The 26,563-nt window shown below is 39.6% G+C and overlaps 1 protein-coding gene and 1 long non-coding RNA gene across 2 annotated transcripts in view; one reads left to right on the top strand and one right to left on the bottom strand.

The window, feature by feature from the left end:
- DNM3 (dynamin 3) overlaps positions 1-26,563 on the bottom strand; it is a 164,634-nt gene that overhangs the window by 92,881 nt on the left and 45,190 nt on the right. Inside the window, exon 14 of the mRNA XM_063406686.1 lies at positions 22,337-22,450. Within this exon, the coding sequence (XP_063262756.1) occupies positions 22,337-22,450 (114 nt within the window). The remainder of the gene's footprint in view (positions 1-22,336; positions 22,451-26,563) is intronic.
- LOC134555237 (uncharacterized) lies at positions 9,937-18,757 on the top strand. Its single transcript, XR_010081390.1, has 3 exons — positions 9,937-12,199; positions 12,500-12,581; positions 18,107-18,757. It is a non-coding gene; the product is annotated as an uncharacterized LOC134555237 (long non-coding RNA).

Raw genomic sequence — 26,563 nt, 5'->3', positions numbered from 1 at the left:
CACTGAGAGAACAGCAGAAACATTCCCTGCCTTTTCTGACTTGCTTTTAGGTTATGCCCTTATGTGCCTTCAGGTCTTTGCTGTTAATTGTATAAAGACAGATTTCAGCCAACTGCATGGTATCAGCCCTTGATCCACTCAGGCTTTCTCAAAGGCCCTCAATGGCTTTTGTGAGCTCAGGGCCTCTTTGTGCACTTCTTCATGGTTTAAAGTGTGTACTGTCACTTGATCTGGGCATTTCTACTGCTCAGAAGCTACTTCAGCTTCTGAAGTAGCTTTTTGTAACAGTTAGATGGAAACAATGAAATTCTCTTTAAAGAGATCTAGCAACTGAAACTGGTCCTTCAGCCTCTGCTAATCTGTGAAGCTGACAGGAAGTGCAGAAACACTCCTGACTGTCTGCAATGTTCCTTTATCATAGCAGTGTGATTTTTCAAGCACATTTAGATGTTCTCCTTGGAAATCTAAGAAAACTGGACTGAGGGATTCATCTCCTTTGGTTATTTTTCACTACTACCCTGATCAAATGAAGATTCCTCACCATGCTCTTTATGCTGGCAGATAACACAGCCTGAAATCACTGGACAAATCTGGGTGTTTACCACGTGCACGCACATATTGCTGAGCTCCTGGTAATCATCACTCAAGAATTCCATTCTGTACAGCTTCCAGAAAGTCCGAGAGGCAGAAGATCGTCACAACTTCCCTTTCAAGCCAGTTAAGTCCTTCAGTCACAGACCAGAACTTCAAGTATAACGTATCCCATACATGAAAAAGCTCAGCTCTGTACTCTATTTTATTTGTCCCGCAGTGCTTCTTTTCCCAGACTCTGTGCAAAAACCAAGGAACTGCGTCGGCACTGAAGAGCTTCAGTGAACTTTTAAAAACTGAACTTCTGTTCAAAATTGGGCGAAAAAAATCTAAAACCTGGGACTCCAAGTAAATCTACTGCACTGTTTTCAGCCATGGTGAAATTTTTCACAACTCCACAGCAGCTTAAGGATGTTTTGAACAGAATCAGACACTAGTGCAGACTTTAGTTCTGTGTGCAGTGTTCATCAAGACCTTTACATTGTGGTGCCTCTCCTGCGGTACAGCTCTATCAACTCAGCAGCTTCACAGGTCTTTGATATCAACTCAATTTACTAAGACTTAAATTAACAGATGTTCCAACATATTCTATACAAATTATCTTCTTTCTATATAGAATCCTACATGAAATTATACTGCTGATCAAATTTTTTTCTTCACTTAAAAAAAAAGAAAACCACACTTCTTTCATTTTAAGCTCCACACTATTCATCTAGCAGTTTGTTTCCCTCTCCTCTACTAGCAGAAAATATAATACAGGTAAAGATTTAAATGAAAAACAGATCTTTGTAGTGAATTGCATATGGTTTCCATTTTCCTCCATGCAATGTTTCATAGAGAGTCAAAGAAGAAATCCCTCCCACAAATCCGGATCTGAAGTCCACTTTCAGAATTTTGTCAGCACAGGAGTTAGGAGACAACTCTGTGCATGAAAATGCTGCAATCCGTCTGTGCCCTATCTTGTTAGGGTAAATCATTCCTAGAAAGTACCGCTGGATCTAGGTAATAAATCACTATTTAGAAAATATGCACACTCAAATGATGCTGGTCTGTGTGAACCTGCTGTTTTCAGGCACACCAGGTTTGGTGTGCAGCACACAGCTTGCTGCATTTTACGCCTCTTTACAGCAGGGTTTTCCAGCACTAACAACTTTATACTTAGTTGACATTCTCTGTGCTAAACTAAACCCGGCCAATAAATACCACTTTGGCCAAAAAGCTCCATAACTATGGCATTCCAGCAGCTTTCCTAGCTGATTTAAGTAATTATTTCCAAAGTTTTTCTGACTTTGTTTACATAAAACTCATCTTTTCCTCCTATTCCCCATAGCCTGAACTAGCGTTTTTCCTCTTGCATTCTCAGCAGTTCCTGGTGACATCCAAACACCAAGACACGCGTGCCATGTTTCTATCAGACACCAAAGGAGCTTCACAAAGCAGGAGGCTCCCTCTTTCCCACTCTCTGGGGGTTTCCATGTCAGTGAACGAGAATGAAAGACGAGCTGCTGTTTGTCAGATATGTCTGTTGTTTCTGTGAGTTAACAGCTGTTTGGATTTCACCCGTTTTACAGACTGGCTTTAAGTGGGGCGTGAGTGGGATGCAAAAATGAAATAGAAAATCTGGAACACCCTCTCTTTTACCTTCTCAAGGTAAAAGTCCAGGTAGGAGGGGATGTTTGTGTAAAAAAATATTCCCAAAAGCACTGCTTTGGGTGAGCACATCAGAACCATACAGCACTGCTCCCTGGAAAGACAAGGCACTAGAGTGCTACACAGTTGCAAGATGGAAGCAAAGACTAAGTTGAGCAGAAGTTTGCATATCTGACAATATCTCGCCCTTGAGAGAATGTGCATCAGTACAGGATGAACACATCCCGCCTGACAGACACAGCCTCTGCTCTCAGAGGTGCTCAGCACCTGCACTGATGTGCCTCTTCAGAAAAATCCAGAGCACAGAGGTTAACTGGTTTGTAGGTCTATTTCTGATGGAGAACTGTGGGCTGAGAATTCTTTAACATGTTAGAAGAAGAAAAAGAAGTTTTGCTGATTCTATGCCTCCTTATATTTGCACATATGAAAATGAAAAATGTTACCCAGAGAGAGAAGCAGTCAGCAGAAAACTAACAAAAAATCAAAAATATGAATATAGAAGAACATATTTCATTTTTTTAGACCTATTAACATGGAAAACTATCTGTACAGCATCATGTGCTCTAAAATCATGTAACAGAACTGGCACCTCAACATTAGCTCAGTTCCACCTGGCACTTCAGACCTTCACATCCTCCAGAGTGCTGACCCTAAAACCCAGCCAAGTCAGGGTGTTGAAAAAACCCAAGCATTCAAGGTTTGCGACAACACTTTCTAATCCCAGAGTCTTCACATTAAATTCACATCCAAACAAAGACAAACTTGCATGAACAAACCTTTCTATTAGCTATTGCCATTTCCATACAGTTATTTCTAATTTCTTTCATCAGCTTTATCAGGTTTCTGCCATTCCAAACTCTGAATTTACTTTAAGAAGATTCTCAGATACCTGACAACTCTTCTAAGTTTACTAATTTTACTCTTAGGTCTACAGTAAAATATTTTCTTTGTTAAATGCCAAAAGTCATACAGATCCACCTGGGGAGGGAAGCTGTGGGATAACCCAGGACATCTCCCTGGTGTTTTCAGCCAGTCCTGGTCTACAAGGTATAAAATCTGAAAATCTTCTTCCTCTGTGCATTAGAGACTAACACATCTAGTAACAATTAAACCACTTGTTGAAGTAGTCCAGAAAAAGCATAGAGAGGTACTGGAAAATAATATTGTACTACAAAGTCTTTTGTTTTTTTTTAATATATACATCAGGTATGCAAACTGTTTTAGCTGTAAAGAAGTTCATCTTATCAGGCTTGTGAAACTTGCTTGGTTGCAGAGTTTCAGAGGCATATTTAGGTATTTCAGGGATATATACTCCTCATTTTCCTGGCTCTCCCTCGATTTTACCCTTTTAACTGCATTTTCAGGTCTCACTCTTCATGTGCAGTGTTTGTGAATGATATGCCAAACAACATCAAAATGCATAAATTGCTGCTTCTTCTGTATTTTCCACATTTTCCACATGATACCCAACACAAGGCAATGTTTTGGTCCAGTGCTCAATCAAAACAATGCTTTTGTAAGGCTTCAGGAAAAGACACATTAAATAAACACACCTTGCAGCTGGAGTAAAAGATGACAGGAGATCCATCAGGGAATCGAGAGCAGAGCTGTCCACTTCATCTTTAAACTTTAGGCAGTCTTCAGAATATTCTGAGATTCACAGAGATGTGAAATGTGAGCAGTGATAGGGGCAAGTTGATCTTGGGTGTTACCTATGGAGCAGCCAGAAAGGGCTGTGGGTGGTTGTTGGCTGTTTTGGAGGTTTTGTTTTTCAATCCAGACCAGATCTTCAGAAGGTTAAGTGTTACACAAAAAAGACTTGGATAAAATATTTGCTGTCCTAGGCTGAAGTACTCAGTGGGACAGCAGAGGGGGTAATTCTGTGCATCCAAGGAAAAGCCATTCCACAGCAAAAGGAAGGCCTGCAATGAAGCTGTGGAGGCTGTCATGAAAGGAACAGATCAACACGCAGTGATGGTTCCTGTCAGTGACAGACCACAGAGCCCAGATCAGCACTGCAACAACGTCAAAGGAGAGGAGTCATGAACCATGCCCCACAAAAACACACTGAAGCACTAACAGGGACTTCAAAGAATGAACACAGTTCCTTCTGGGGTTCTGTACTGCACAGGTGAAGTTGTTGCTGTGATTTCAAACAATTATAGGGAGAGGGAAGAACTTTCTGATCTCTGAAGGGTGTGAACCAAGAGGCACCAATGGAGGCGTTTGTCATAACCAATCCTTTTAAAGCATCCCCTGTGTCTAACATAATCCACAAGGAAAGGAACTTCAATCAACTCTTCAAAAGCTCTCCATAGTCTCTCTCACATGACTCCATCTCTCAAACTGCTTCATTTTTCTGGAACTTACACAGGCATTTGAAAATGCTTCGTAATTTGCGAAAAGGAAACTACTATGAACATAAGAAGACTGAACTTATGTTTTACTAAACTAGTGGTTAGTCGCTACAGTGAGTTTAGGCATTGGATATTATCAAAAACTAAGAAATATCTACCAGCCCAAAACGATGGCTCATAGGTTTTTAGACAGATATCCTGCCTCAACTGCTAAGAGAACATCAGTAAAGCCACAATAAACCCACATCCTCCTACAGTGCACGTAAAGCTACAGCCAAGGCAAAGCACTAAAACTTGATTTGTAAAGCAGACAGGTGAAGTAAATAACAGAGAAAGTCTGTTAGTAGCTCAGCTTTATCAGAATTTTAAACTGATGAATCATCCCTTGGTTAGCTAAGAACAAACAATTGCCATGAAGGCAGGACACAATCTCTCTTTTGACTCCAGAAGCTCAAGTGGCAAAAATTTCTGTTTCTTTTAATTGGGAGATACATAGAGTGGTAATAAGGAATTTCAAAACCTATCTTCCTTGGAGACACTGATAAAAAAAGCAACTATAAATACTAGGGACAATGTAACAAAAATTATAACATTCTGTTGATCTGTTAACTCTTTGTTTCCCACATCAAGAAACATATTTAATGTTTTAGGGAGGTTGTAAGTTATGCCTGAGAGCACTATCATTCACCAGTTCACATAAAAATTTTGCAGAAATCAGATCTCAAAATCTTTGAGCAACCAAAAGGCTTTTAAGTTGGCCCTTAATTCTAACTTAAATGCTTATGTCTATATAATTAACTCAGATAGCAAGAGTAGGTGATTAAATCTTCATAGCTACAGAAAAAGTCAGACATTACTCCTTGGATATCACTTATTAATCTTCAGAAACCAGATCTAGATTTGATAAAAGAGGATGAGTTGTTCTGTTACAGATTTCATGGAGCTGCAGCAATGCAGCTTTGACAGTCACCTCTCCTCAGAGTTTACACCTCTGCACAGCACAAATGACAGACTGTTGCGTTCAGCCTCAGGAAAAGAACTCAGGGTTTCACATTCCACATTCCACAGCCTGGCTCGTTATTGTAAAATCTTTATCAAAAGCAAGAAACCTATGAATAAATTATGTTAAGAACAGAAGTTTTGGCAAGACAAAGACGACACTTCATGCAGCAGTTAATATAAAGAGAGGATAACGGTGCTGCCAAAGACAATAAATACTAGAAGAAATGGCTTTCAGTTTTAGAGGCCCTGAGCAATATTGCTGGTGTTCACTTGAAGATACGCTTCTACAACACAATTCCCTTAAGACTGTTCTTAAATGTGAAAAGGACGGATGTTTTTGTTTTGGGATCATTCACTATGGTGGAATTGCAACCCACAGGCTTGAACTGAGGTGAGAGTTAACATCACTTTGCCACTGACTTCTTTCAACTGCATCCTTCTCTTTCTTCATCTCCCTTCCCCCACTAAAAAAATCTCGAGGCATTACTATCGAAAATATACTCATGTAGTAAATCATGTATTTGCTCTCATGTCACGTGACTGGTATTCATTAGAGTCAAAGATCTCCAAGATCTGCCCCCAGAGTGGATTATGTTACTGAAACATAGAAATAGCCGCAACACAAAGTTTTGCCAGAAAAAAACCCCACAAAAGTAACAACAAACTGTCTCTCAGTTGGGTAGAAGAAAGAATGTTCATAAAAATATTTCTGAGGGGTAAATCAAACCCCAAAGTCTAATTAGACAAAACCAGTGGTTTAAAACCAACAAGACACAGGATTTTTAACTAGAAACTTCTAGAAGTATACACTTTTTTCAGTCACCCAGGCAGTTCTCTTTTCAAAGAGAATTTTTTTCCTAGAACAGAATGGAAAAAGAAACAAACCACTACAAGTTTATCCATTATATATCCTGGCTTTTGTTAAGCAGTAAACAACAGGCTCCTACATTCCCTCAAATGCACCCCCTTACTCTGCAGTTATTTTGCTTTACTGAATGCTACAATCACTTTGTAGCAGAAGTGACATCTCCTGTGAGAGAGGCAATGCTATTCCAGTGATGTGGTAACCTGACTGAAACATTTGAGCCGCAGTGGGGAAAAGGAACACTCGATTCAGCTGCACATCTGGGTTTTATAAAGGGTCCCAAAGCTTAACACTAACGTGCTTCAGGGCTAAAACAGTTGAGGAGATCACAGCAGTCAAGAATGAGGACAGTGTTAATCCAGGGCATATCGTGCTCTTCACCACTCTGAAAATTAACTTAGCTCAGCTAATTTTGCATCCCCACTAATTGTGTGTTGTGTATGAGTAAGCAATGACTAAGGAAATGTCAAAGCTATTCCATATCCTGTTCTTTTTCCTGAAGAAAAACATGACAGAGAGGATACCTCCCATTAAGGCCACAACAATTCAACAAGGCAGCTATTTTTTTTCAGCAGGAATGAAACCACCTATTTGCAATCTAAACATTGCCAGTCATTACAATCACTGGTTACCACTGTGCTGAGCACACCTGGCTCCCCTAAACCAATTTACTAGCCAAATATCAGTTTAGATATTCAAATGTATATAATAATATATTAGTTTATATATATTGTATTAGATATGAGTATGAGTGCATACACACAATTTAAGCTGAAAAATGCACAGTGAGCACAAAGTCAGCTGTACATGAAAATACCTGCTCTGTAGTACACTTGTTCTTTTCCAAGGTTTCAGATTATTCATTGATAAACTTTGACCACCAGCTAGAAAGGCAGAAAAAATACTGAACAATACAGACCAAAAAGTGATGCATATATTACAACCTGGCTGAATATAACCAGACTGCTGAAGAGGCAAAAAGAAGTCGCATCGATGTTGAACCTTCTGTTGGGTTCCTCACAGCCTTGGCTCTGAGGACAGAAATCAGCAGTGGCTCTCTGTAGGTGTCCACCTCAGAGGTGCTGAATTGTCCCTGCACACCAAAGGTAAAGGAAACACAGGCTCCTGAACATGCATGTTATGAATTTCATCTCAGATATCCAAAATAGCTGGACTGAGCCCTTCCAGCTCTGCCTTCTCCCTATTGGTGCCTCTCCCATAAACCTGAGCAAAGTTGGAGACAGAGCATATAGAGCAGAAATGTGGAATTGGGCAGAGAAAGGTGAAAGTGTAAATATGCTAAAGCATCCAAACACCATGTCTGATGAGAAGAGAGAGGCCAGGAGGACAAGTGATAAGGCACAGAGGAAGGAAAAAGGACTGGGAACACGGCACAGAGTGGTAAGAGTCTGTGGTTTTCACCAGTCCATTATGTGTTACAGAAAGTACACAACAGAGGGGCATTAGGCTGGAACATTGTCCAGGGCTGTACTAAACTAATTTATAGAAGATCAAATCACTGACTGCAACACTGAGGCCAGACTGCCTGGAAAACTGCGCAGCACATAGATGTGGCTCTGAGCAGTCCTATACCCTTCACAGAAGGGTCCCAGCCAAAGGGGGCTCTAGTTAGCACTGCTTAACTCCTGCCAGCCTCACAGTCTTTCCAGACACCACGAATAATGCTAAAAACAACACATGAGGATGATGGTACAAGCTGAAAATGAGCACCACACTTCAATAGCATATTCTCATAACAATGGGCACAGCTACTTAAAAGCACAAATCATGCCTACATGCATTGGCCAGAAGCAACAATATTGCTAAGGGACAAATTTTCTTTTTTGCAAATTTAAAATTAAAAAAGTTACTTCAAGAAACAAGAAGGATTGCAGGACGGCATTAGGCCTTGCCCAACCATAACTTACATTCATTAACAGAAAGGTCACAAACTCTACTGAAGCAAAAATCAGATACTCTCGCCACATGTACTGCTGCTTCTTCCACCCTCACCTCTTCTGTCCCTACATTATCCTTATCTTCCTTCTTTCATCCATACCCCAAGCATTCTGCATAGCAGTGACTGCAATTGGGACTGTTTGCATTTGTTCACTCTCACTGGCATTTAATTCTCTACTTGCTTTGTTCACTCAGCTCCAAAACAGACCCTGGAGGTCGTTCTGAAGGGTTTTTTTGCTCTGACGGCAATGCCAGCCTGCTCATGCTGATGCTTATATTCCTATGCCTACCTATCTTTAATCCTTTTAAATCATGATTTAGCTTATTGAGTGCAGAAAAGGGTTAATCTTTGCTGCTGGATGTGCAGAAAAGCTAGAGCAAATCATGGCAGATGACTTTCTCTTAGAGAATTTCAAAAATAGCTATGTACAATTGCCTGCTATTATTTCAACTCATTTATCAGCAGCAGACATCCCACTTGCTCTTCTGGAGTTCCCTGGATAGTATCTAGTGCTTTTACAAAACAGGGATACAAAATTTACAATTGTCCAGACACTTTCCATGTAACTTTTTAATGCAAAAATGCACACTAATGGCAGTTCAGCCACTTCACCGTGTAAATGCAGTCTGGGATGTTTTACAAACACAAAGCTCCTGTGCTACCCACACATTTCATGACCATTTCAAAGATGTCCATCCCGTTCAGTGCGAAGAATGGCCTGGCACTACACTGCTGTCTGCCAGGAAAAGAGAACAATCCAGCAGAAATACAGCTATCTTCTTTTTATAGTGGTCCTCCAAATAAGCATAAATGAAGAAGTTGGACTTCTCAAAATCCTTAGTTCCCTCCAAGTTAAAAATCAAAGAATATTGACAGCTTGTAGAAAATAATTTAATCACGGGGCTGAGTTCATTGGCATGGCAGAAACATCAGCATGATGATAAACTCGTGAAAAATGAAAGTTTATCACTACCTTTGGAAGGCACTTAGTATGAACTATGAGTAACAGTTTATCATTGATACTGACTCTCTGAGTGCAGGTTGCTGCAACCATGAAAGCAGCCTGCCATGCTGCCGCTGTGACGGCTGAAAGTACAGGACAGCTTCGGAAGCTGACTGGAAGCAGTTCAAATCCCACTGTAGAGATGGGGAGCTATTTAGTGCAAGATTTCAAATATTTCAAGTGCAGGCTGAACTTGGTGTCAGAAGGAATGGAAATGTCAATGGCTTTTTGGGCTATTCCTTTCCAAACAGCAATCAAGTGGAAAAGGAGGGATTTGGTCTAAACATCTAAGACAGATGCGTTTAGCAGCTGAACAACCCTTAGGAAGGAAAGAAAAAGTGAATTAGGGGTCTGAATAGCTTTGCACTCTGTTAGAGGTTCTCCCAAACAAGGCTTTAGCATCTTCCTGGGCTCCCAGGAAAGCCCAGACCTCCTGTTCTTCTCCTTCATTCCTCTGAAGTCCTGCTTTTGCCAGGAAACTAAACTTGCAGGGAACAAATTTCCAGGCCGCAGTATGGGGAACTATTCTGGTTCCATTTAACCATCTCAGGAAAAACTCACAGACTAATGCTGCTGCACTTGGCAGCAAGATTCCCAACTTCACTTTCTTCAGCCCTAAACCTGCTTGGTTCATTAATGTTTTGCCTTCTGTTTTATTCAGCCTGTGTCCCTTTCTGCTAATGTGGAAAGAAGATCCCTGGAACACCGTCTTTCCTTGACAATATAATTTCTTTCTCTTGGTGACACATGCAGTAATGAATCTCTGACAGTTCCTCACTCGGGAAAATCTGACTACCCTACTGAGGGTCCCACTCACAAAAATCACTCCTCAGTCTTTCCAAAACTGTATTCTTCTTCCACAAGGCAAGTGCCAAACAGGAATGCCATAAAAAAGCCAGCCCTACACATGGAATGATGCACAGACAAGGAGCCCTCCTGATTTATCCATGGTGGGCTCTACTTTCTCCCTTGTTTTATCTTCAAAAGCTCTTGCCCACTAACTCACTCTCTCTCTGACACACTTGTTGCTGGTTTTAAGAGAGTGAGGCACACATCACATTAAACCTCTCCAAACCTTTATCCCTGCTAATTAAACAAGAAACCCCAGCGCTGCTTGGATACACATTAGCCCCTGTGACACAAATGGCAGAGTTGCAGGGTGCACACTGTGAAGCAGACACTCAGTGCTTGGCCTGCCACCACCACAAAGCAGCTCGAAGGTCACTTTTCCTTTTCACTGGACTCAGACTCCAATTCCAATTCTCCAGCATCCAGGTTTGTTGCATTCATTCTCCTCGAAGTGAGAGCTCTGCAACCTGCCCTGTGCACGCCTCTAAGAGCTACGGCTCTCTCAAAATCTGCCTGCCCTAGCTTCTCTGAACTTTGGCTCACTAGGAGAACCAAATCACAGAGAAGTTATTTAGGACACCAGAGCTCACAGCACACATTTAGACTGACATACATTCCTGCCCAGGAAGCTGGTGGAGATCTACCTCACAAGATACTGATATTTGCCTCAGAATTCCAGGCAGAAAAAGAAGTGCTGGTACCAATTCCATCCAGTGCGTATCCAGACCCAGATACAATCACCTCCAGGCTTGACTTGAGAAGAGCTAACTTGTTCTGTTGGCTTTTGTGTTAGACCACGGGCTAAGGCAGATTAAAAAAAAAAGAAAAAATCTCACACAACAAAATCAATCTAACACTTAGATTCAACAGAATGAGTAACAAAGAAAAAAAATTTACAGGAGAACAAGGCTGGTTGCCTGTGGGGAGAATATCTTAAAATCTACGGTAAAGTCATAGTTGGCAAAATTCAATAGATCTGGTAAACATCAAAGATAAAATTCAGCAGAATAAGTCTACCAAGCACCATTAAAAGAAAAATGGGACCAGCAGGGTTACCAGTGAAAAACAATGCCAGGCCTAATAGCACTGATCTACCAGAAGCAATTTATTATGACACCAGAAATAGCTATTTTCACAGTGGATGCTTGAAATGAAAACTTTAAAGCTTCTTTAAGTCTTGAGCTATAGCAAAGTATTCAACCAGCCAGCCAAAATAGCTGAAGGGAAATAGGAAGGCCACATGTGGAACTAATTACTCATGTAGAGGCTATGACAAAGAACATTTCTCCAGACTTTTCATGGGGGCTTCACTTTCAGGAAGTAACTCTAATTACTGTTCAAGTCTCGGCAGCCTGCATGCCGCTGACAGTTCCAAGAAAAAATGAACCTATTTGCCCTTTTCTTGGTCTGAAATGCCAAAATAGAAAAGCACAACTAGATTCATTAAAAAGAAAGAAAATAAGCTCTGGCTTATTACATTAGATACCCGAGCAGAATTCTTTTTATAAATTCGGTTTTTCAGCCTTCACAAAAGAGCAAATTCTGCGTCTACATTAACTCACTCTCTGTTGGCTGCAGTGAAACTGTACATCTTGACTTTTTACAGCTTTTCCATACTGGGGCCCACTTCCTGCCCAGTTGAAGAAAAAAATCTGGCCTGAAGATGAAATGACTGCTTAACATTACACTAAAACATCTGGTACCATTTTATACACAGACCCATGTCTGAGAGCAGGCAATTCTAGCGGTCTCACCAGCGGCACAGTGCATACCCAAACCTCCCCAGGGTGACATCATCCCATATATGGACTCTCAGGCCCAGCCCTCCCCCTTTTCCTGGTCCTAAATTCATTGCCAGATCCCCAGTCTGCTGCAAATGTGCCACGTCAAGACTGGAAATCACAGCACTTCAGTGTGTTTCAGTGAGTGCTGCAGAGTGTGAGCGAGAGCCGAGCACAACCCGTGATGCAGGAAGGCAGTTTTTCCCCGAGACTAAAAGAGGATTTAAAATAAATAAATAGACGCGTCCGGAGATCCTGCTCCGTCGCCCCAGTGTTCAGACTACCTGTTCAGGACAATGCTGTTGTACAGTAGTCTGCACATTGGTTAGACTGGGCAAGGCAAAGCGGCGGCATGGACTATTGGGGACGCAAGTTGCTCTTGCCAAGGAGAAGACACTCATTGCTCCTTTCAGATCTCATATGCAGTATTTTTCTTCGCAGGTTTTGCACACTAGGGAATAAGAAACGCTAAGGGACACTGTGAAAAAGGAGGACTGCAGAATAAAGCGGGGAAGACATTCTGGTAAGGCCTACTTTGGAAGAACACCTGGCCTATGACCTGGCGAACCTAGGTGACTCCCCTCCCCCCTTCCTCCAGTCATCACTGCAAGAAAGATGGAGCTCTGACGGTGCACTAAAAGCCATGCAAGAAATGAGAGAGGTATATTTCCTAGAGGTACACTGCCTAGAGAAGTGTACAACAGTAAAGCTAAAGTCGGTCATTTCTTTTTTATTCATTTTTTTTAAATTTAAAATAAAGCTTTTTTTTCCCCACAAACTAAAAAGGTAAATTTAATTTTTTTTACTTGTAGTTGTCAGTATAAATAATTAAGAAGTATATTCTTTTATCCTTAGGCTTGCTAGAAGTATGTATTCTGAATAGCTCCTGTTGTGGTCTATGATCTGAAGATCAATTTAAAAAATATATTTTTGCTTAAAGTAATAAAATACTAGAAAATAATGCATGAATAATACTTTAAATTATTGTAAAACATATTGTATCACCTCTGGGAAAACTGTAATTAGTTTTTCATATGCAGTTGAAACTTCTTTGCAAGTAACTTATGCTAGATGTGCTAACGAAAACTGGGAGGGAAACCATAGAAAAACTGACTACTCCATGCTAGGCTGCTGCCATGTAGGATACAAAACCTTTGACTGTCAGGAAAAATGACCTTTTAAAGTTCAGGATGGAAAAAAAATCAATCAATAAATAAAAGGGAAGAGCTTTCCAACCCGATACCTGGCTGGACATTGCATGGGAGTGATCAGGACCGATTGATTGTTGCCACTCTCATGCGTACTTTGAATTGCTGATAATTCTTGTACCTTTCAAAATGATAAGTTATTTTGTCCTGAATCCCACTGATAAAAACGGAATTTGTAAACCAATGCAGAAGTTTGCTTTGGTGAATTTCCAGCTGTCCTGGTAGGGGAAAAAAACCCTCAGGCTGAATGAAATCCCCACGGACAAAATAATACAAAAAGTCTGGGCTGCAATTTGATACCAGCCGAACTCCAGAGTCAGCTCCCCTAAAGTTAACAGTAGTAACAAACTACTGCAACCGGAAAAAAATCCCACCTATATGGTGCTCATTATTGCCAGGAAGGCTTGGAATAGCTGTACTATAAAAAGAATTAGCATAAATATGCTGCCATTAGTATTATAACCAGCTGATTTTGCAGAATGTGTGTTGTATTTTAGACAGCCTTCACGCTATACTTTTTTTTTTTTTTAATTTGTATATTATGCTGACCTTTTCCATTGCTCCTTCGATAATCAATAGAGGAGCTACTGGGGAGAACTGGTCGTGTAGTGTTGGTGTGATGGTGCCTGGACCGGCTGCCTTAAAGCTAACAAAGCAAGGACTAGCACTGTCCTTTCCTTCTGCCGCCCAGCAAAACTTTTCTTTTGACCAAAACCCACTTTTTTAATGTATATATACACTTTTAAGTTATTCGGGCTCTCTTTTTTTTTTTTTTCCTGCAGAAGAATATTTTTAGGATTAACGTAGTGGGGTTTAATCAGTTATAGTACGAGTAGATGGAATTTTTATTCTTCTTCTGCTTTGAAGTGGAATTACAACGCTCAGTTAAATTTGGTTATTAAGAGAAAATCTGAAGCAATAGGAAGAAATTAAAGGAATGGAACTAGAGTCAAACTGGCATTAATATTTCTCAATCTCTACATATGACTGCTGTCTTAGGCATGGCAAATCTGAAAAGTTTTATGACTTAGATTTTGCTTAAGCGGTAGAAAAATGTTTCCAAATCTTATTAAGAGACTCACTCAGTTTTGTTTTCAAGGGGAATACAATAATTTGTGATTTTTTTTTCTCTCTAATGTATACTTGCAAAGCTACCTTTTTTTAAAATTCTGATCTAGAAATTAAGGAAGGAAATACTGTTATCCAAGGAATAATAGGCTCTCCATGAAAACAGTGCTGCAGATAGCCTGTGTTAACATTTGCTAAATAAGCAAGGCCGATGGAAACATATGGAACGAGTGTTTCTCTTATCTCTAGTCCACTATTTGCATTAATCTTTATTTTAAATGACCTTTCTGGATTTAGGAAGTGATTCCCCTCCCATACACCCATGACTCCTCAAAGTTACATTTTTAGACTGTAAAGCTGAGATCGAGGAGGCCCCCTTGGCACGGGGCTCGGAAAGGAGGCGGGGGGGAAATGCAGAGTGCAAAGCAGCAGATATGGAAAGAAAGGCTGTATTGTTAGCAGTGAATAAGGAAGTATATCGACCTCAGCTCAGTAATCAAAACATTTTCAAAGTGAATTAAATGATTCTGCGGTTCTTAAAACACTGCTGGTTTAGTTGAAAGAATTTCTAGTTGATCATAGTCGCAGAGAAGATATTTCAATAGTTATAAAACAAGATGTTTTAAACATGCACGTCAACAAACACAAATAGGCTGCATATAAATATTTCAGGAGGAAAAAAACCCAAAAAACAAAATACCACCAAATACTACTTTTCGTAATGCATAAAGAAAAATTAGCAGGACCCAATGCATACTAATCATGGTGAGAGCTCTCTAAAGCCAGGACGATACCAGTGCTTAAGCCTGGTATGTTGTATGAACTGATACAACATTACCATAAAATGCATACTGAAGCCAGTAGGAACATTTAAATAGGTGAGTGTTTCAATATAATTGACTTTCTTTCATCTTTAGGGAGTGTATTTTTTTAAGTGCACTCAAAAAAAATTAAATAGGGAAGAGGAAGAAAATATTTCAAACCTTTTCCAACTATTCCTTTAATGTTAAAAATAAAAGGAAAAGAGAGAGAAGGGTGGGGAAAGTCAGTTAAGTTTACAGAAATAAATATAGATCAAATAAGCATCCAAATGTGAAAAAACCTAGTTACTTTTTTTAAAAAACCGTGTCATTTGCCATCTTTGTGCCTTGTCATTAAGCTGCATGTTGTCTCCTGCATTGCCAGTGCTATTTAGTGCATCTGTATTTTCAGAGCATAAAGACACTGCCACCCTCCCCATGCTCCTTGCCCCCCCTTCCTGTACTATCACTGTGCTTCCAGACCACCCAAGTATCATTTCTAGAAGGAAAATATTATAAACAAAATAGCAAAATACCTGCATAAAAATTCCAGGCTTCTACACAGAATGTTCATTGTAATCTTTCAATCAATATCTGTTAAGCAGATTGGAAAATGAAAAGCCCTAAACTTAATTGTGTTGGGTTTTTTAAAAAATAGATTATAATCAAAAGCATAAGTTTACTTTTACTTGTAAAAGGCTTTGCTTCCTGAACTGTACTTTATTTAGAAAAAAAAAATCTTAATTGAAATACTATTAGTTTAAACTCACAAAAAGACAGGAAATGCCACAGTTAAGAATGAAACTTTCCTGAATTATTCTACTGTAGTTCTGTACTGCATTTTACACAGCATTGCAAAGCAGTATCTAAAAATAACAGCCTTCCCTTAAATAAAGAGTCCTGATCACTACTGGAGGGAATACCTATCTCAATTCAGTTATCAAGGTACCAATATTTAAAGTCAGGCCTTTAACACAAGTTTCTGCAAATATAATATTGCAAATCAGGAGATTTTTTTGTTTTGAGTATTCCAAAATATTCTCAAGCCCTTTACTGACTCAATGTGTCAACCAGACACACACAAAACTGTTAAGCCCTTTAAGCAAGTTAACTACCATTTCAAGGAATTTCAGTTTTTAAATAAAATCGAGTGGAGATACTCATCTAGCCATGTCTGGCAGCACCCAGTGAATTAACTGAAGGGAAAACAAACTTGCCTCTGTCGAGATGTAAAGCTTTTGCTGATTCTTTGATGAATTCTCCTTGTGTACAGTTATTAGAAAGACAGCACAAAGTTTCCACTTACGATTTTCCTCCCAGCACAACCTCCCTGGCAGTTTTTAACAGAAAACCTATTCTAGAAAATGCATAGTTCTGCTGTTCCAATATTCTGTACTATAGGTTGCGAACGATTTTGACTGTACAATTCTTTGTTATTTCAAGAAGGATCTATAACGCAGAAAGTGAGACCTAATTTTACTCCAGACTAAAGATTTTTCATTTCTTTAGCAACTGAATACAGCAGTTAAATCTGATTAAATCTATGAAACAATCAGTGTATTACATTATTTTTAAAATACTTCTAATTTTCCACTTCTGTTTTTCTTCAAAATGGTCAATTGGGTAGAAAGAAATGTCAACTCAAAGCATACTCTTAAAATTTTACTTTGAGCTACAAAAATTTAAGTAAGCATTTTATAAAGACAAACTATTTAATGCAGTAAGCATTTTATAAAGACAAACTATTTAATGTATTGGCATTAATTTTCATGCCTGAATCAGTTAGCCATGTTTTGTGGTCGATTCATTTTTTTAAGACATCTTATTCCACCTTGTTAGGTTCAAGGAAAATGTTATTCACATAATTGATAAACTTAACTTGTAAAGTCAATTTGTATATTAATTAAATGATTATTATTCTTTGTGGCAAAATTATTAAGAGACAGAACACCTGAAAATTACATATTGATTATTAGTTTAATATAAAACCTCAGCACTATCACCACCTTTATCTCTGGTAATTTCATCCCTTTATAATCAGTTTTCAGGCTGCACTTAAAATTGTTTGGTTGCTGCTCTGAATGGGATATGTTAGAGAACGGTCTGAAAGCACAAGGTTGTTGCTTACCTATGGTGGCACTAGCGAGCAACACAGATTTAAGAACACCATTATAAACCAGAAACATTTCATCTGTACAGAAAATTAATACAATTATTCTTTTCCCCCTTTAAGGTTCCAGTGGGTGTTATACCTTCTGAAACAACACCCCAGCAAATGTCACTGCAAAGTTGCATTACAGTCACTGGGTATATTCTGCATAGAGGAAATTCAGCAAAGTAGCACATCTTGTGATGTGAAATGATGCTATTTGCATGCTTTTGGTCTCTAGTATAGTCCATATTTAACTGAAAAAAACTTACTGAAGTTTTATGAAGTTAATTTGTTTTGCCAGAAAGTACAGATTTGAGACAAAGCAAAGTTTAAATAACACGTAAACCAAAATACTAAAAGGAATACAATACGTGTACAGCTCTCAAATATTAGCAAAATTGATCCAAAATGCAACTAGCTTTCTTTCTAGCACGTTTCCTATAATAGGGTTAATGTGCAAGTGGCGGCCTCCATTTATACAGAAAGATTTTTATTTTTAACATCCCAGATTATTGTACTTATCTGCTCCTAGAAAATATGCACTGTATAAACATATCCTTTATCTTGAACTTCAGTATTTCTGTGCTTCCACAAAGAGTAAAAACATCTGGTTAAATTACTATGTGTGAGTACAATATGCAGGCAAAAGCCTGTACAAATTGCATATAAAATAAACCACGGCTTCGGCTCTTTTTGCTTTTCCAAATGCTCAGCATAAGCAGTCTGTTGAAATGGCATCCCTGATATGTGTCAGCACGATGATAACTCATGTACCAAGCTTCTTTTCTGAATAAAAGCAAGTTCTGTCCTTGTTCTGCAGCTGCCAATGTTTTAAAGTGTAATTCTGTGATGTGTGCTCCCCACCAAACGCCCCCAAAGCGGACTGGCACAAGGTGTCGCACGGCAGCGGCGATGGCTCCAAGGGACTGGCTGGACGGAGTTGTCATGTGTCTGCCTGTCTACACTTGCTGTGCAGAACATCCTCTCACCTGTACAGCAGGCACAGACAGGCAGTCGCATGACAACCCAGCCTGAGGGACAGCCGCCAGTGGGACCCGCTCTGGCAGCCCAGGGCACCTGCAGCACCAGCTCCAGCCAAGAGTCGCTCTGGACCTCACACGGCCGCTCAGTCACCAAGCCCAGAGTCAAAGCAGCACTGCCTGTGACCTACAATAAAACCCACTGCTGAAATTCGTACTGTGCTTCCTATAGTACTCTTTTCCTAGTCGTTCTCATCAACTCACTAACAGTAAGTCTGATTTATCTACAGCCCTCCGTATGTGCTGTCCTCCCATTTGCTTCCCAGGCATCACTCCATTCTTGCTGTATAAAACTTCCTGACATTCCTGCTCGCCACTGAAGCCAAGAGCAGCTTATTGTGGGGCAAGTTCATTCTGTAAATACACACAATGTCAGACTTTAGGGTAACTTCTCCCCTTTCCACTCTCTCACCTCCTCACTTATTTTTGTAATTTCACTCTCAAATCTCACATAATTTTACAACTGGGAACAAACTGTGAAATTATAATACAAACTGCATCCATCACAGGATGTTGACAACAATATCATTTACTATTGAAACAGAATGGAAATGTTTTCTTTGGAAATAAGACTAAAGGGGATTTTTCCCCATCAATGCAAATTTCACATTTTTAGAAATTCTAATCCTAGAGTTCAGCTTGGCATCCTTTGCACAGCAATAATACTAATGAAATCTCTGGATGCTTTAGAGAGAATAATAAAATCACATTCTATGACCATGCACTGTAACAATGCTACACCACTTTACAAATGGCATCCGTATCTTTACAGTAAAGAGGTTTTTTATCCACAAGCTAAATGACATTCCACATTGCCAAAGTCCATTTCATCCTAATCCAGAAATGGCTAATTCACAAACTTCAGATTTGTAGGTTGATTCTCAAATGAACCTTAGTTAATGCTACTTAACAAAACAGTAACAACTGAGAGCTAAAATGTTAAGATTTAATAATTTGTGTGTGTAGGTGTGCCTTGTAATGCTTCAGCTAGGATTACATGGAATCCTCTATGAAATAAATCTGTATTTGTGAGATCACTGACTGTGCTGACCTTGCACTTGTTTACAGCAGCCCCAAAGCCAGTAAACAGCACTTTCCTTGCTTGGTTTTTAAGTAGAAAAGCACAAAGTCACGGTACTGGTCACACAGCAAAGTTACGAACAGAAGCAACTGCATGCAGGATGAGAAACTAATCCATGTGAGTTCTCACAGAACTGATACTGTAACTGCTTTAAGCCCGCTGTTTAAACATAAACCTGACATTTCCAGAGCTACAAGTCTAAAAAGCATTCTTAGGCACTGAATCCCTCTCATCAGGAATAAAATCCTGGTGTATGTCTGACAGCAACAAAACCATGTGAAGAAACCAATTGTTTCTTTTCTAATACTGATATCATACAGCAAAATCTGAAATCTTTTGCCAAAGCAACTTGCTTCTAAATGCATTACACTGTGGATTTATCACTTATAAAGCCGCACCTCACAAAGGAATTTACATACTTCTAACGGCACCAGCAAGCCACCACTAGTGATTTTGATCTCAGAGCAAATTCCAGGCTAGAAAACAGGCTCAGCTTACACTAGAGGGGGTTCACAGCCCTGGAGGACCCAGCAGGCACTGGAGCTTTGCAAAGCACATTGTCAGAGCTCTCTGGTACAAAGCTGCTGCAGCACTGGGTACAGGCACAGAGGGCTCAAACTCCTCAGCATGGCAAGGGGAGCAAGGGGAGAGCTGACCCTGCACCTTGCCCAGCTGCCATGGAAAGGCTCCTGGCCAGCCCCAGCAGGAGCTGGGGGCTCTGAACTCCCCACGACCTTGCAGGGCACAGCCACACACAGAAACACAGCGATCACTTCTCACATCACCCCCTCACTCCAGCCACCAGCTGAGGAGCCTTACTGATTTTTCAGTCTTACTGAGAAGGTCCAGTACAAAAAAAAAAACAAGAAAAAAAAATTTTTAAAAATTTGTAACTCTTTTCCAGGACAGAATAATCAAATTATACAGCTAATCTGTACTTAAGGAGCAACTTCCCTCACCAGCAGAGCATTGAGTAGTACTCTGCTATTATTCTATGCTATTATCTTCTTACCAAGAAACACCTGAGTGATCTCCCATGGCCTGAATTAACTGCTGACATTTTCATGACTCTCAAAACATAACTGTTTGGCAATTAAGAGACATTATCTTAGAATATGCATATGGAAATCATACAGTGGCCATTTCTTTCTGAGTACTTTCATGAGCTTCCCAGCTGACTCCCCCCAGCAGATTATCAAAACTATTCATTTTTAAAGTCGCACAGCACAAGACATATCATTAGGATTTCCAGGAATTTTTATATTTCACAGTAAACAAAAATCAGATTTATAAAAACAACACCAAAACTACCTAAGAAAATTGCCACAGTTCATCTAGGATGGATCTCCAAGTGCTTGAGACAAAACACAGCAGGTGTGTTGATTTTGGCACACTGCTTGTTTCAGTTACAGTTGTCTGTATCTCACCTAAGAAAGCCGGTTCCAGTAACTTCAAGGTAGAGCAGAAAAAACAACAGCTTTAAATTTCAGATTCATAAAGTCACTTGTGCATTTTTTTCAAATTATATTTCAGCAATCTGAGAGTAAAACTTCCCCTATTGACACCTTGGCTCCTCCCCTCTGTTTGACATGCACTAAATTTGAATCCCTTTAAAACTTCAATAAAAGGGCAAGGGGCAAAATCAATTAGGTTATCCTAATTGTCCCTTTGCCTTAAGATCTATCCCAAAATGGCTATGGACTGGGGGGAAAAACCCCATTTTTGAGCAGCACAGTTCTCACCCTCAGCAGCATTACTGAAGCAATTCCACACACTGGATTTGCAGGACTTGGGAGAGCTCTGCCTTATGCACTGCAGCCCCTCTCCCCAGGGCTTCCAGAAAATTCACTGCAGTGAAACACCATGTTAGTTTAAACACAATATGAATTTGCAACTTGTTTTGCTGGGATTAACCAGTGTTTTGATTATTACTTAGAATAAGATAAAAAGATTGAGTGATATTTTAGAGCTCATTTACAGCTTTCTCCTTACCTGTGCTTCTTCCATCCATTGAACTGGTTCACTCTAAAAATCAGTAATTTTTCACTAAAAACATTTACATTTAAAAAAAAAAGGGGGGGGGGCACCCAAATAGGAAATAATAGGATTATTTTTTAATGTAGCCCCATTTTGCTACAAAAAACAATAAAAAACTACAAACCTTTAAAAAACTCACAGACGTTTTACCATAAATCTGATAGAATACATAATCCTGTTTTAACAGGATTTAAACCTTCAAAATATTGCTGGAGTCTTGGATAAAATGTATCATTACATACATTATTAAAAAAATCGTTACACAGAACAGACAAGCTGCCTAACAATATATTCAAAGTCAGCAACATGGATGTAATTTTCTTTATTTCTGTATTATTCAGATTTACTAATCACCCATGAAGGTGTATTTTTTGTCAAATTTGAAAATACACACCAACCAGTTACAGAACTCTGCAGATCAGCTTTTCATCCTCTCAGAACATAAGACCGGAGAACAGTTGTTTTCATTAAATCAGTTGCTGTAGTTACTTTCAGAAGTAACTTTACCCAGATAATTTATGATCAACTTGCAGTAGATGTACAAGAGCAACCCAAGATAGGACAATAAGCAGAATATTTCAAAACAGTCTGGGATTTTTTTCCTTTTTTCTTTTTTAAAGTAATGTGTGGAAATCACAGGAAGAGAAGAAAAAAGTGAAACAAATAAAAATACCCCACACCACACCCTGTATTTGTTATCAGTGTTTCAACAGGAGTCATAGACAGTCAGCATTCTCCATGAATCAAACCAGAAATTTAAAGAACACTAAAACCTTAAAACAATCTTTCAGTTCAGGTTTACACAAACTGATTCAACACTTCCCGTTGAGATCAGCATACTGTATTAACACAGGGGGTTTCCCCAATAGCAAAGAAGTTCTTCATTCCTTACCTCATCATCTTTATACCAGGACAGGCTCTCCGCAGTCAGAACGAACCAGTACTCCTTGGATCCTCCCTTCATGATGCCAATGTTGTTGATGGTGAGCCAGCCTTTCCGGATGACCTATGCAGAGGTGCAGCCAGGTACAAGTTTAGTTCATTACTCACTCGACAAGAGTTCTGCTGCTGCATTCATTCCTCTAAGTAAAGATTTGCTCAATGAAACAAAAACAGGTGCATTTTTTCAGTCTCTGGGAAATTTAAAGAGTTTTTGTAGGTTTCTATTTTTTTTTTTTTTTCAAAAAAAAAAAAAGTAAAGAAGTGAGTATAACATTTTCAGTCTGAAGGTTTGAGAAAGAGAGAAGCCTAACTATTAGTATGTTGTATTTACAGTAAGTGTGAGTGTGTTAAGGATCATGTAAGCTTGAAGATATTTATTTGCTGTATATGAACACATTGTGAAAGTCCACACATTAATCTCTGACTACACTGTGCTGGTCTAATTGTTAAGGTCATCTCTCAAGGTGGATACCAGGAAAAGCACCTAAATTCTGTTAAAGTGAGTGGCTTCTGACACACACTGAGAGTTTTCACAAGTGGTTGTATGGAGTGACAAAGGAGAGAGGTCTTCTAAAGTTAAGTTAAAGTGAAGGCAGGAAGTGGTAAGGAGAGGCATGTGAGAGCCATTTTCTTCTCATAGGATAGAAGAGAAAAACAAAAGAGGAAAAAAACCTTAGGCGGCAAAAATTTAGGGGGAAAATAGGTAAAGCAAAACTTTATAAAATAGATACAAGCCAAAGGTGAAAGAACAGATGGGAACATACCTATAAATACTAAGACCAGGAGGCTACATCATGCACAGAGAAAGGGGAACAACAGAAACCTAAGAGAAAGGAGACGACTCCACAGCAGAAGAGAATAACCATGAAAACTCATTTACAGATGAGATGGAAACTTTCAATTTTATTGGAACAGTCACTGTTTTGCAATATAAATGAGAAAACAAACATTCCTTCCTATCTGAACAAGACAACAGAACTCTCCCAATAACAGCTGCAAGGCACCTCAGCTCTTCTTTCTCCCCACAGCAACATCCTACACCTGCCAATGGGATACTGAGACAGAAAAAGTGCTCAGAGAAGCCCTTCAGAACCTCTCAACAAGCCCCATAGGCACTGACTTGTGTGACCAAACATCAATTTCCTCTTGTATTTAAAGAAATCTATGAGACCAACATTTCTCTAGTAGGGCTTTACAAGACCAGTAACTCCAGTACCAACAACTCATCAAAGAAGAACACGGCTCACCATCTATTCTTTGCCCTCTATAAAAGTTTCAGAACCAGAATTCACTCCTATTCAGCCTGGATGTTCATGTAAGCTCCTAAAAAACCCCAGCTTTTGTTTTGCACAAGGTAAGGGGACTGAATTATATTTGAAAATTAAGCCAAAGAAGTTGCACCTGAAAAGAAGGCAACTGTATTGGAAATGCACATAATCCAAGAGTATCAGTTCCATTTCAAGGAAGATAAATGTGTTTTCTCGTTTACTACCAACTGGGCCTGCAGTGTAAGAGAAGTCCCGAAGATCCAAAACCTAAGTTTTCAGCCTGTAAGAAAAACCCTAGGAAAGCACGGATTTGGTTCTGAAGGCACAGCAAAGGATGAGAGAACTGCACATGATTTCTGTAAAGAGACTCAAGGGTATGGCACAAGTGGATTAGATGGAATACCCTCTTCCACAAAGGTTTCTACAAAACTGGGTCAGCACTCCTAATATTTGGGTTTATTGGGTGGGGGGACCTAAGTGGAGTGGGGCATTAGTGACTACAAACACATATGGAATGCTTGCCTAAGTGCAAGTTAAGGGAAACTACTGATAAGAACTTGATTACCCATTAAATCCTCATTTTATTTTATGATGTTTATTGAAGTAAGTTTTTAACAGCAAACAAGTAATATCTATATACGGCCAGTGTAATGGCCTTCAGGCATCTGCCACAGGACAAACTGTGGAACCAAACTAATTCTATTTTGTCTTTTTGCACTGGAAAAGCAAGGGGGGAAAAATGGGGAAAATCAACAAAATTAAGGTCCTCCAGTCCCTTGAACTTAGTTCTGCAGCAAGGGGAGCTATATTTGTGCAGCAGACTAAATCTTTCCCAGCACATTTGCACATGTTCCCATGCTATAAAGAAGCTGAAATAAGAGGCTGGGAGAGAGGATGCTGTTGACCCACATTGTCTGCAATTGAAAATGCCTTGTCACTCCATATAAAGCTCATATCCACACACAGGAAGCCCAGGCAGCCTGGCCAGCACTTGCTTTGGAGAAAAAATGTTTTGGAGAAATATCTGCAAGGGAAGGTAAAAGGTTTGACACAGATGTCAGTGAAGATAAAAGAGTGGTTTCTAGAAGCAAACCAGGCAGGAACACCTAAGCAGCAGGGTCAAGAAAATTACAGGTGATGATCACTTCAAAGGGAAGAGAAGGGGCACTCTGCTTATTCCATCCTTCCCCTCACCATTATCACAGGCTCTGTAACAGCTTAATAAGAGTCCAATTTTCTCAATCTGACAAGAAGGCATTTATGGTAGAAGTCTCAGAACAGAGGTCTCTACCTTAGAGGCAGAGGTCTCAGAACAGACCAAACCAACACCTTAAAAAGTAAACTATACAAACCATTTAAGAAGCAGTGAAGGTTTCAACACTTTTAAGGTAAGAACTGTGTCATGCTCCAGTCCAGCATATCTCCCCATAAATGTGCAACCATCATGGGGTGTGGACAGAAACAAGCTGACTTGCTAGGACAATCCCTGGTCACTGTTTCATAAAAGAAGGAATTTGCCAGTTGTTTCCTCAAAAATCCTGTGTGCCGAGGATTAGATCCAGCTGTCATTCCCACACAACCCTGCAGGAAGAGCAGGACATCAACCTACAGCAATATTCTGGATGTGTGTTTTTCATGTGAAATTTCTAGAACTGTTTATCTATAACCCTCTGGGAAAGCAGAGTACTCTATTCTCTAAAATACCTTGGACTCTACAACAGGTCATAACAATTTAACACACTAGGGAGCTGTTCCAGGGGCACCAAGAAGGAGAAGATGAGCTTAGTGTGCTAAGACTCATGTCCTTTTCATTGAATTTTCCCCTTTCCCAGGCACATTCTGTTAACTCCAAAAAGCTACACTTACAGAAGACTCAGCATCACTGTTGTACGTAAAGGAGAGGGAGATGTTGGATCAAGGTGCAATACAAGAAAAAGTGAGACTAAGGAACACAGTTTCACTTTCCAGAGAAGCTGAATTACACATCAAACTCCAGTTGAATTCTCAAAAACACCCCTCAAGCTGTATTTTAGCAGTGCTCCTCCACAAGCAATAAGAAGGTAAGATTTTCAAAAACACTTTTGAAAGTTAAAAAACTCTGATGGAGAGTTGTTATTTTGGAGATTTTTTAAACTGTTATCTTACCTATGTTTTATACTTCAGCTTGAAAAATGAAAGCACTGTGTTTCATTATTGCTCTCACTGGTTCATTTTCTCATTGGGCTGTATCCAAGAGATCCATTTCACTGTTTTCTATCATATTTCTAAATGTCATTCTGTGCAGAGCGGATGTTAGTGACATGAGTTATGGACCTCAGGAAGGTGGAAAATATGGGCACGGCCAGAAGCTACTGGAGACAATATTCTAACCGGCAGCCGGACTCCATGCACAGGATGAACAAGAGATGACACAGTTCCTTCCTTCAGGATCCTGATACCTAATCTGGATGACCGAAAAATGAAACTGAGAGGCTCTGAACGCACATGAACAAGCCAGAAGGAAATCATCTTCTCATAGTTCAGCTGCACAAAACCCAAATCCTATTTGTTGTTCTTACTCTCCACCACTTCATAGATAAACAGGAAAGCAGGATTTGACCCAATAAGCATATTTTATGTGTTCCTGCATGACTTTAATTGCATTAAATCAAATAAGGCAATTGTAAAATAAATATATTTAAAGAAATGGGACACTTTCTGATTCTCTAAAGAATTATTTAAGGGATGATTTCAAGATAAGTGAGATACATGAAACTAGGCAGACAGAAACACAAGTGTGAGAATCACGAGACTGGACACTCCCACAACAACACCAGCAGCAGCACTTGGTAATGTAACACCACTGAATTTGTGTTGTGTAACTCCACTGAAACAATTCTGAACACAGAACACAACTCCCAGTACCACTC

The sequence above is a fragment of the Prinia subflava genome, chromosome 10 (assembly GCF_021018805.1).
Source record: "Prinia subflava isolate CZ2003 ecotype Zambia chromosome 10, Cam_Psub_1.2, whole genome shotgun sequence".
In the NCBI taxonomy this organism is placed as follows: domain Eukaryota; kingdom Metazoa; phylum Chordata; class Aves; order Passeriformes; family Cisticolidae; genus Prinia; species Prinia subflava.
The sequence above is the reverse complement of the archived record's forward strand: the minus strand, read 5'-3'. Positions and strand labels throughout refer to the sequence as shown.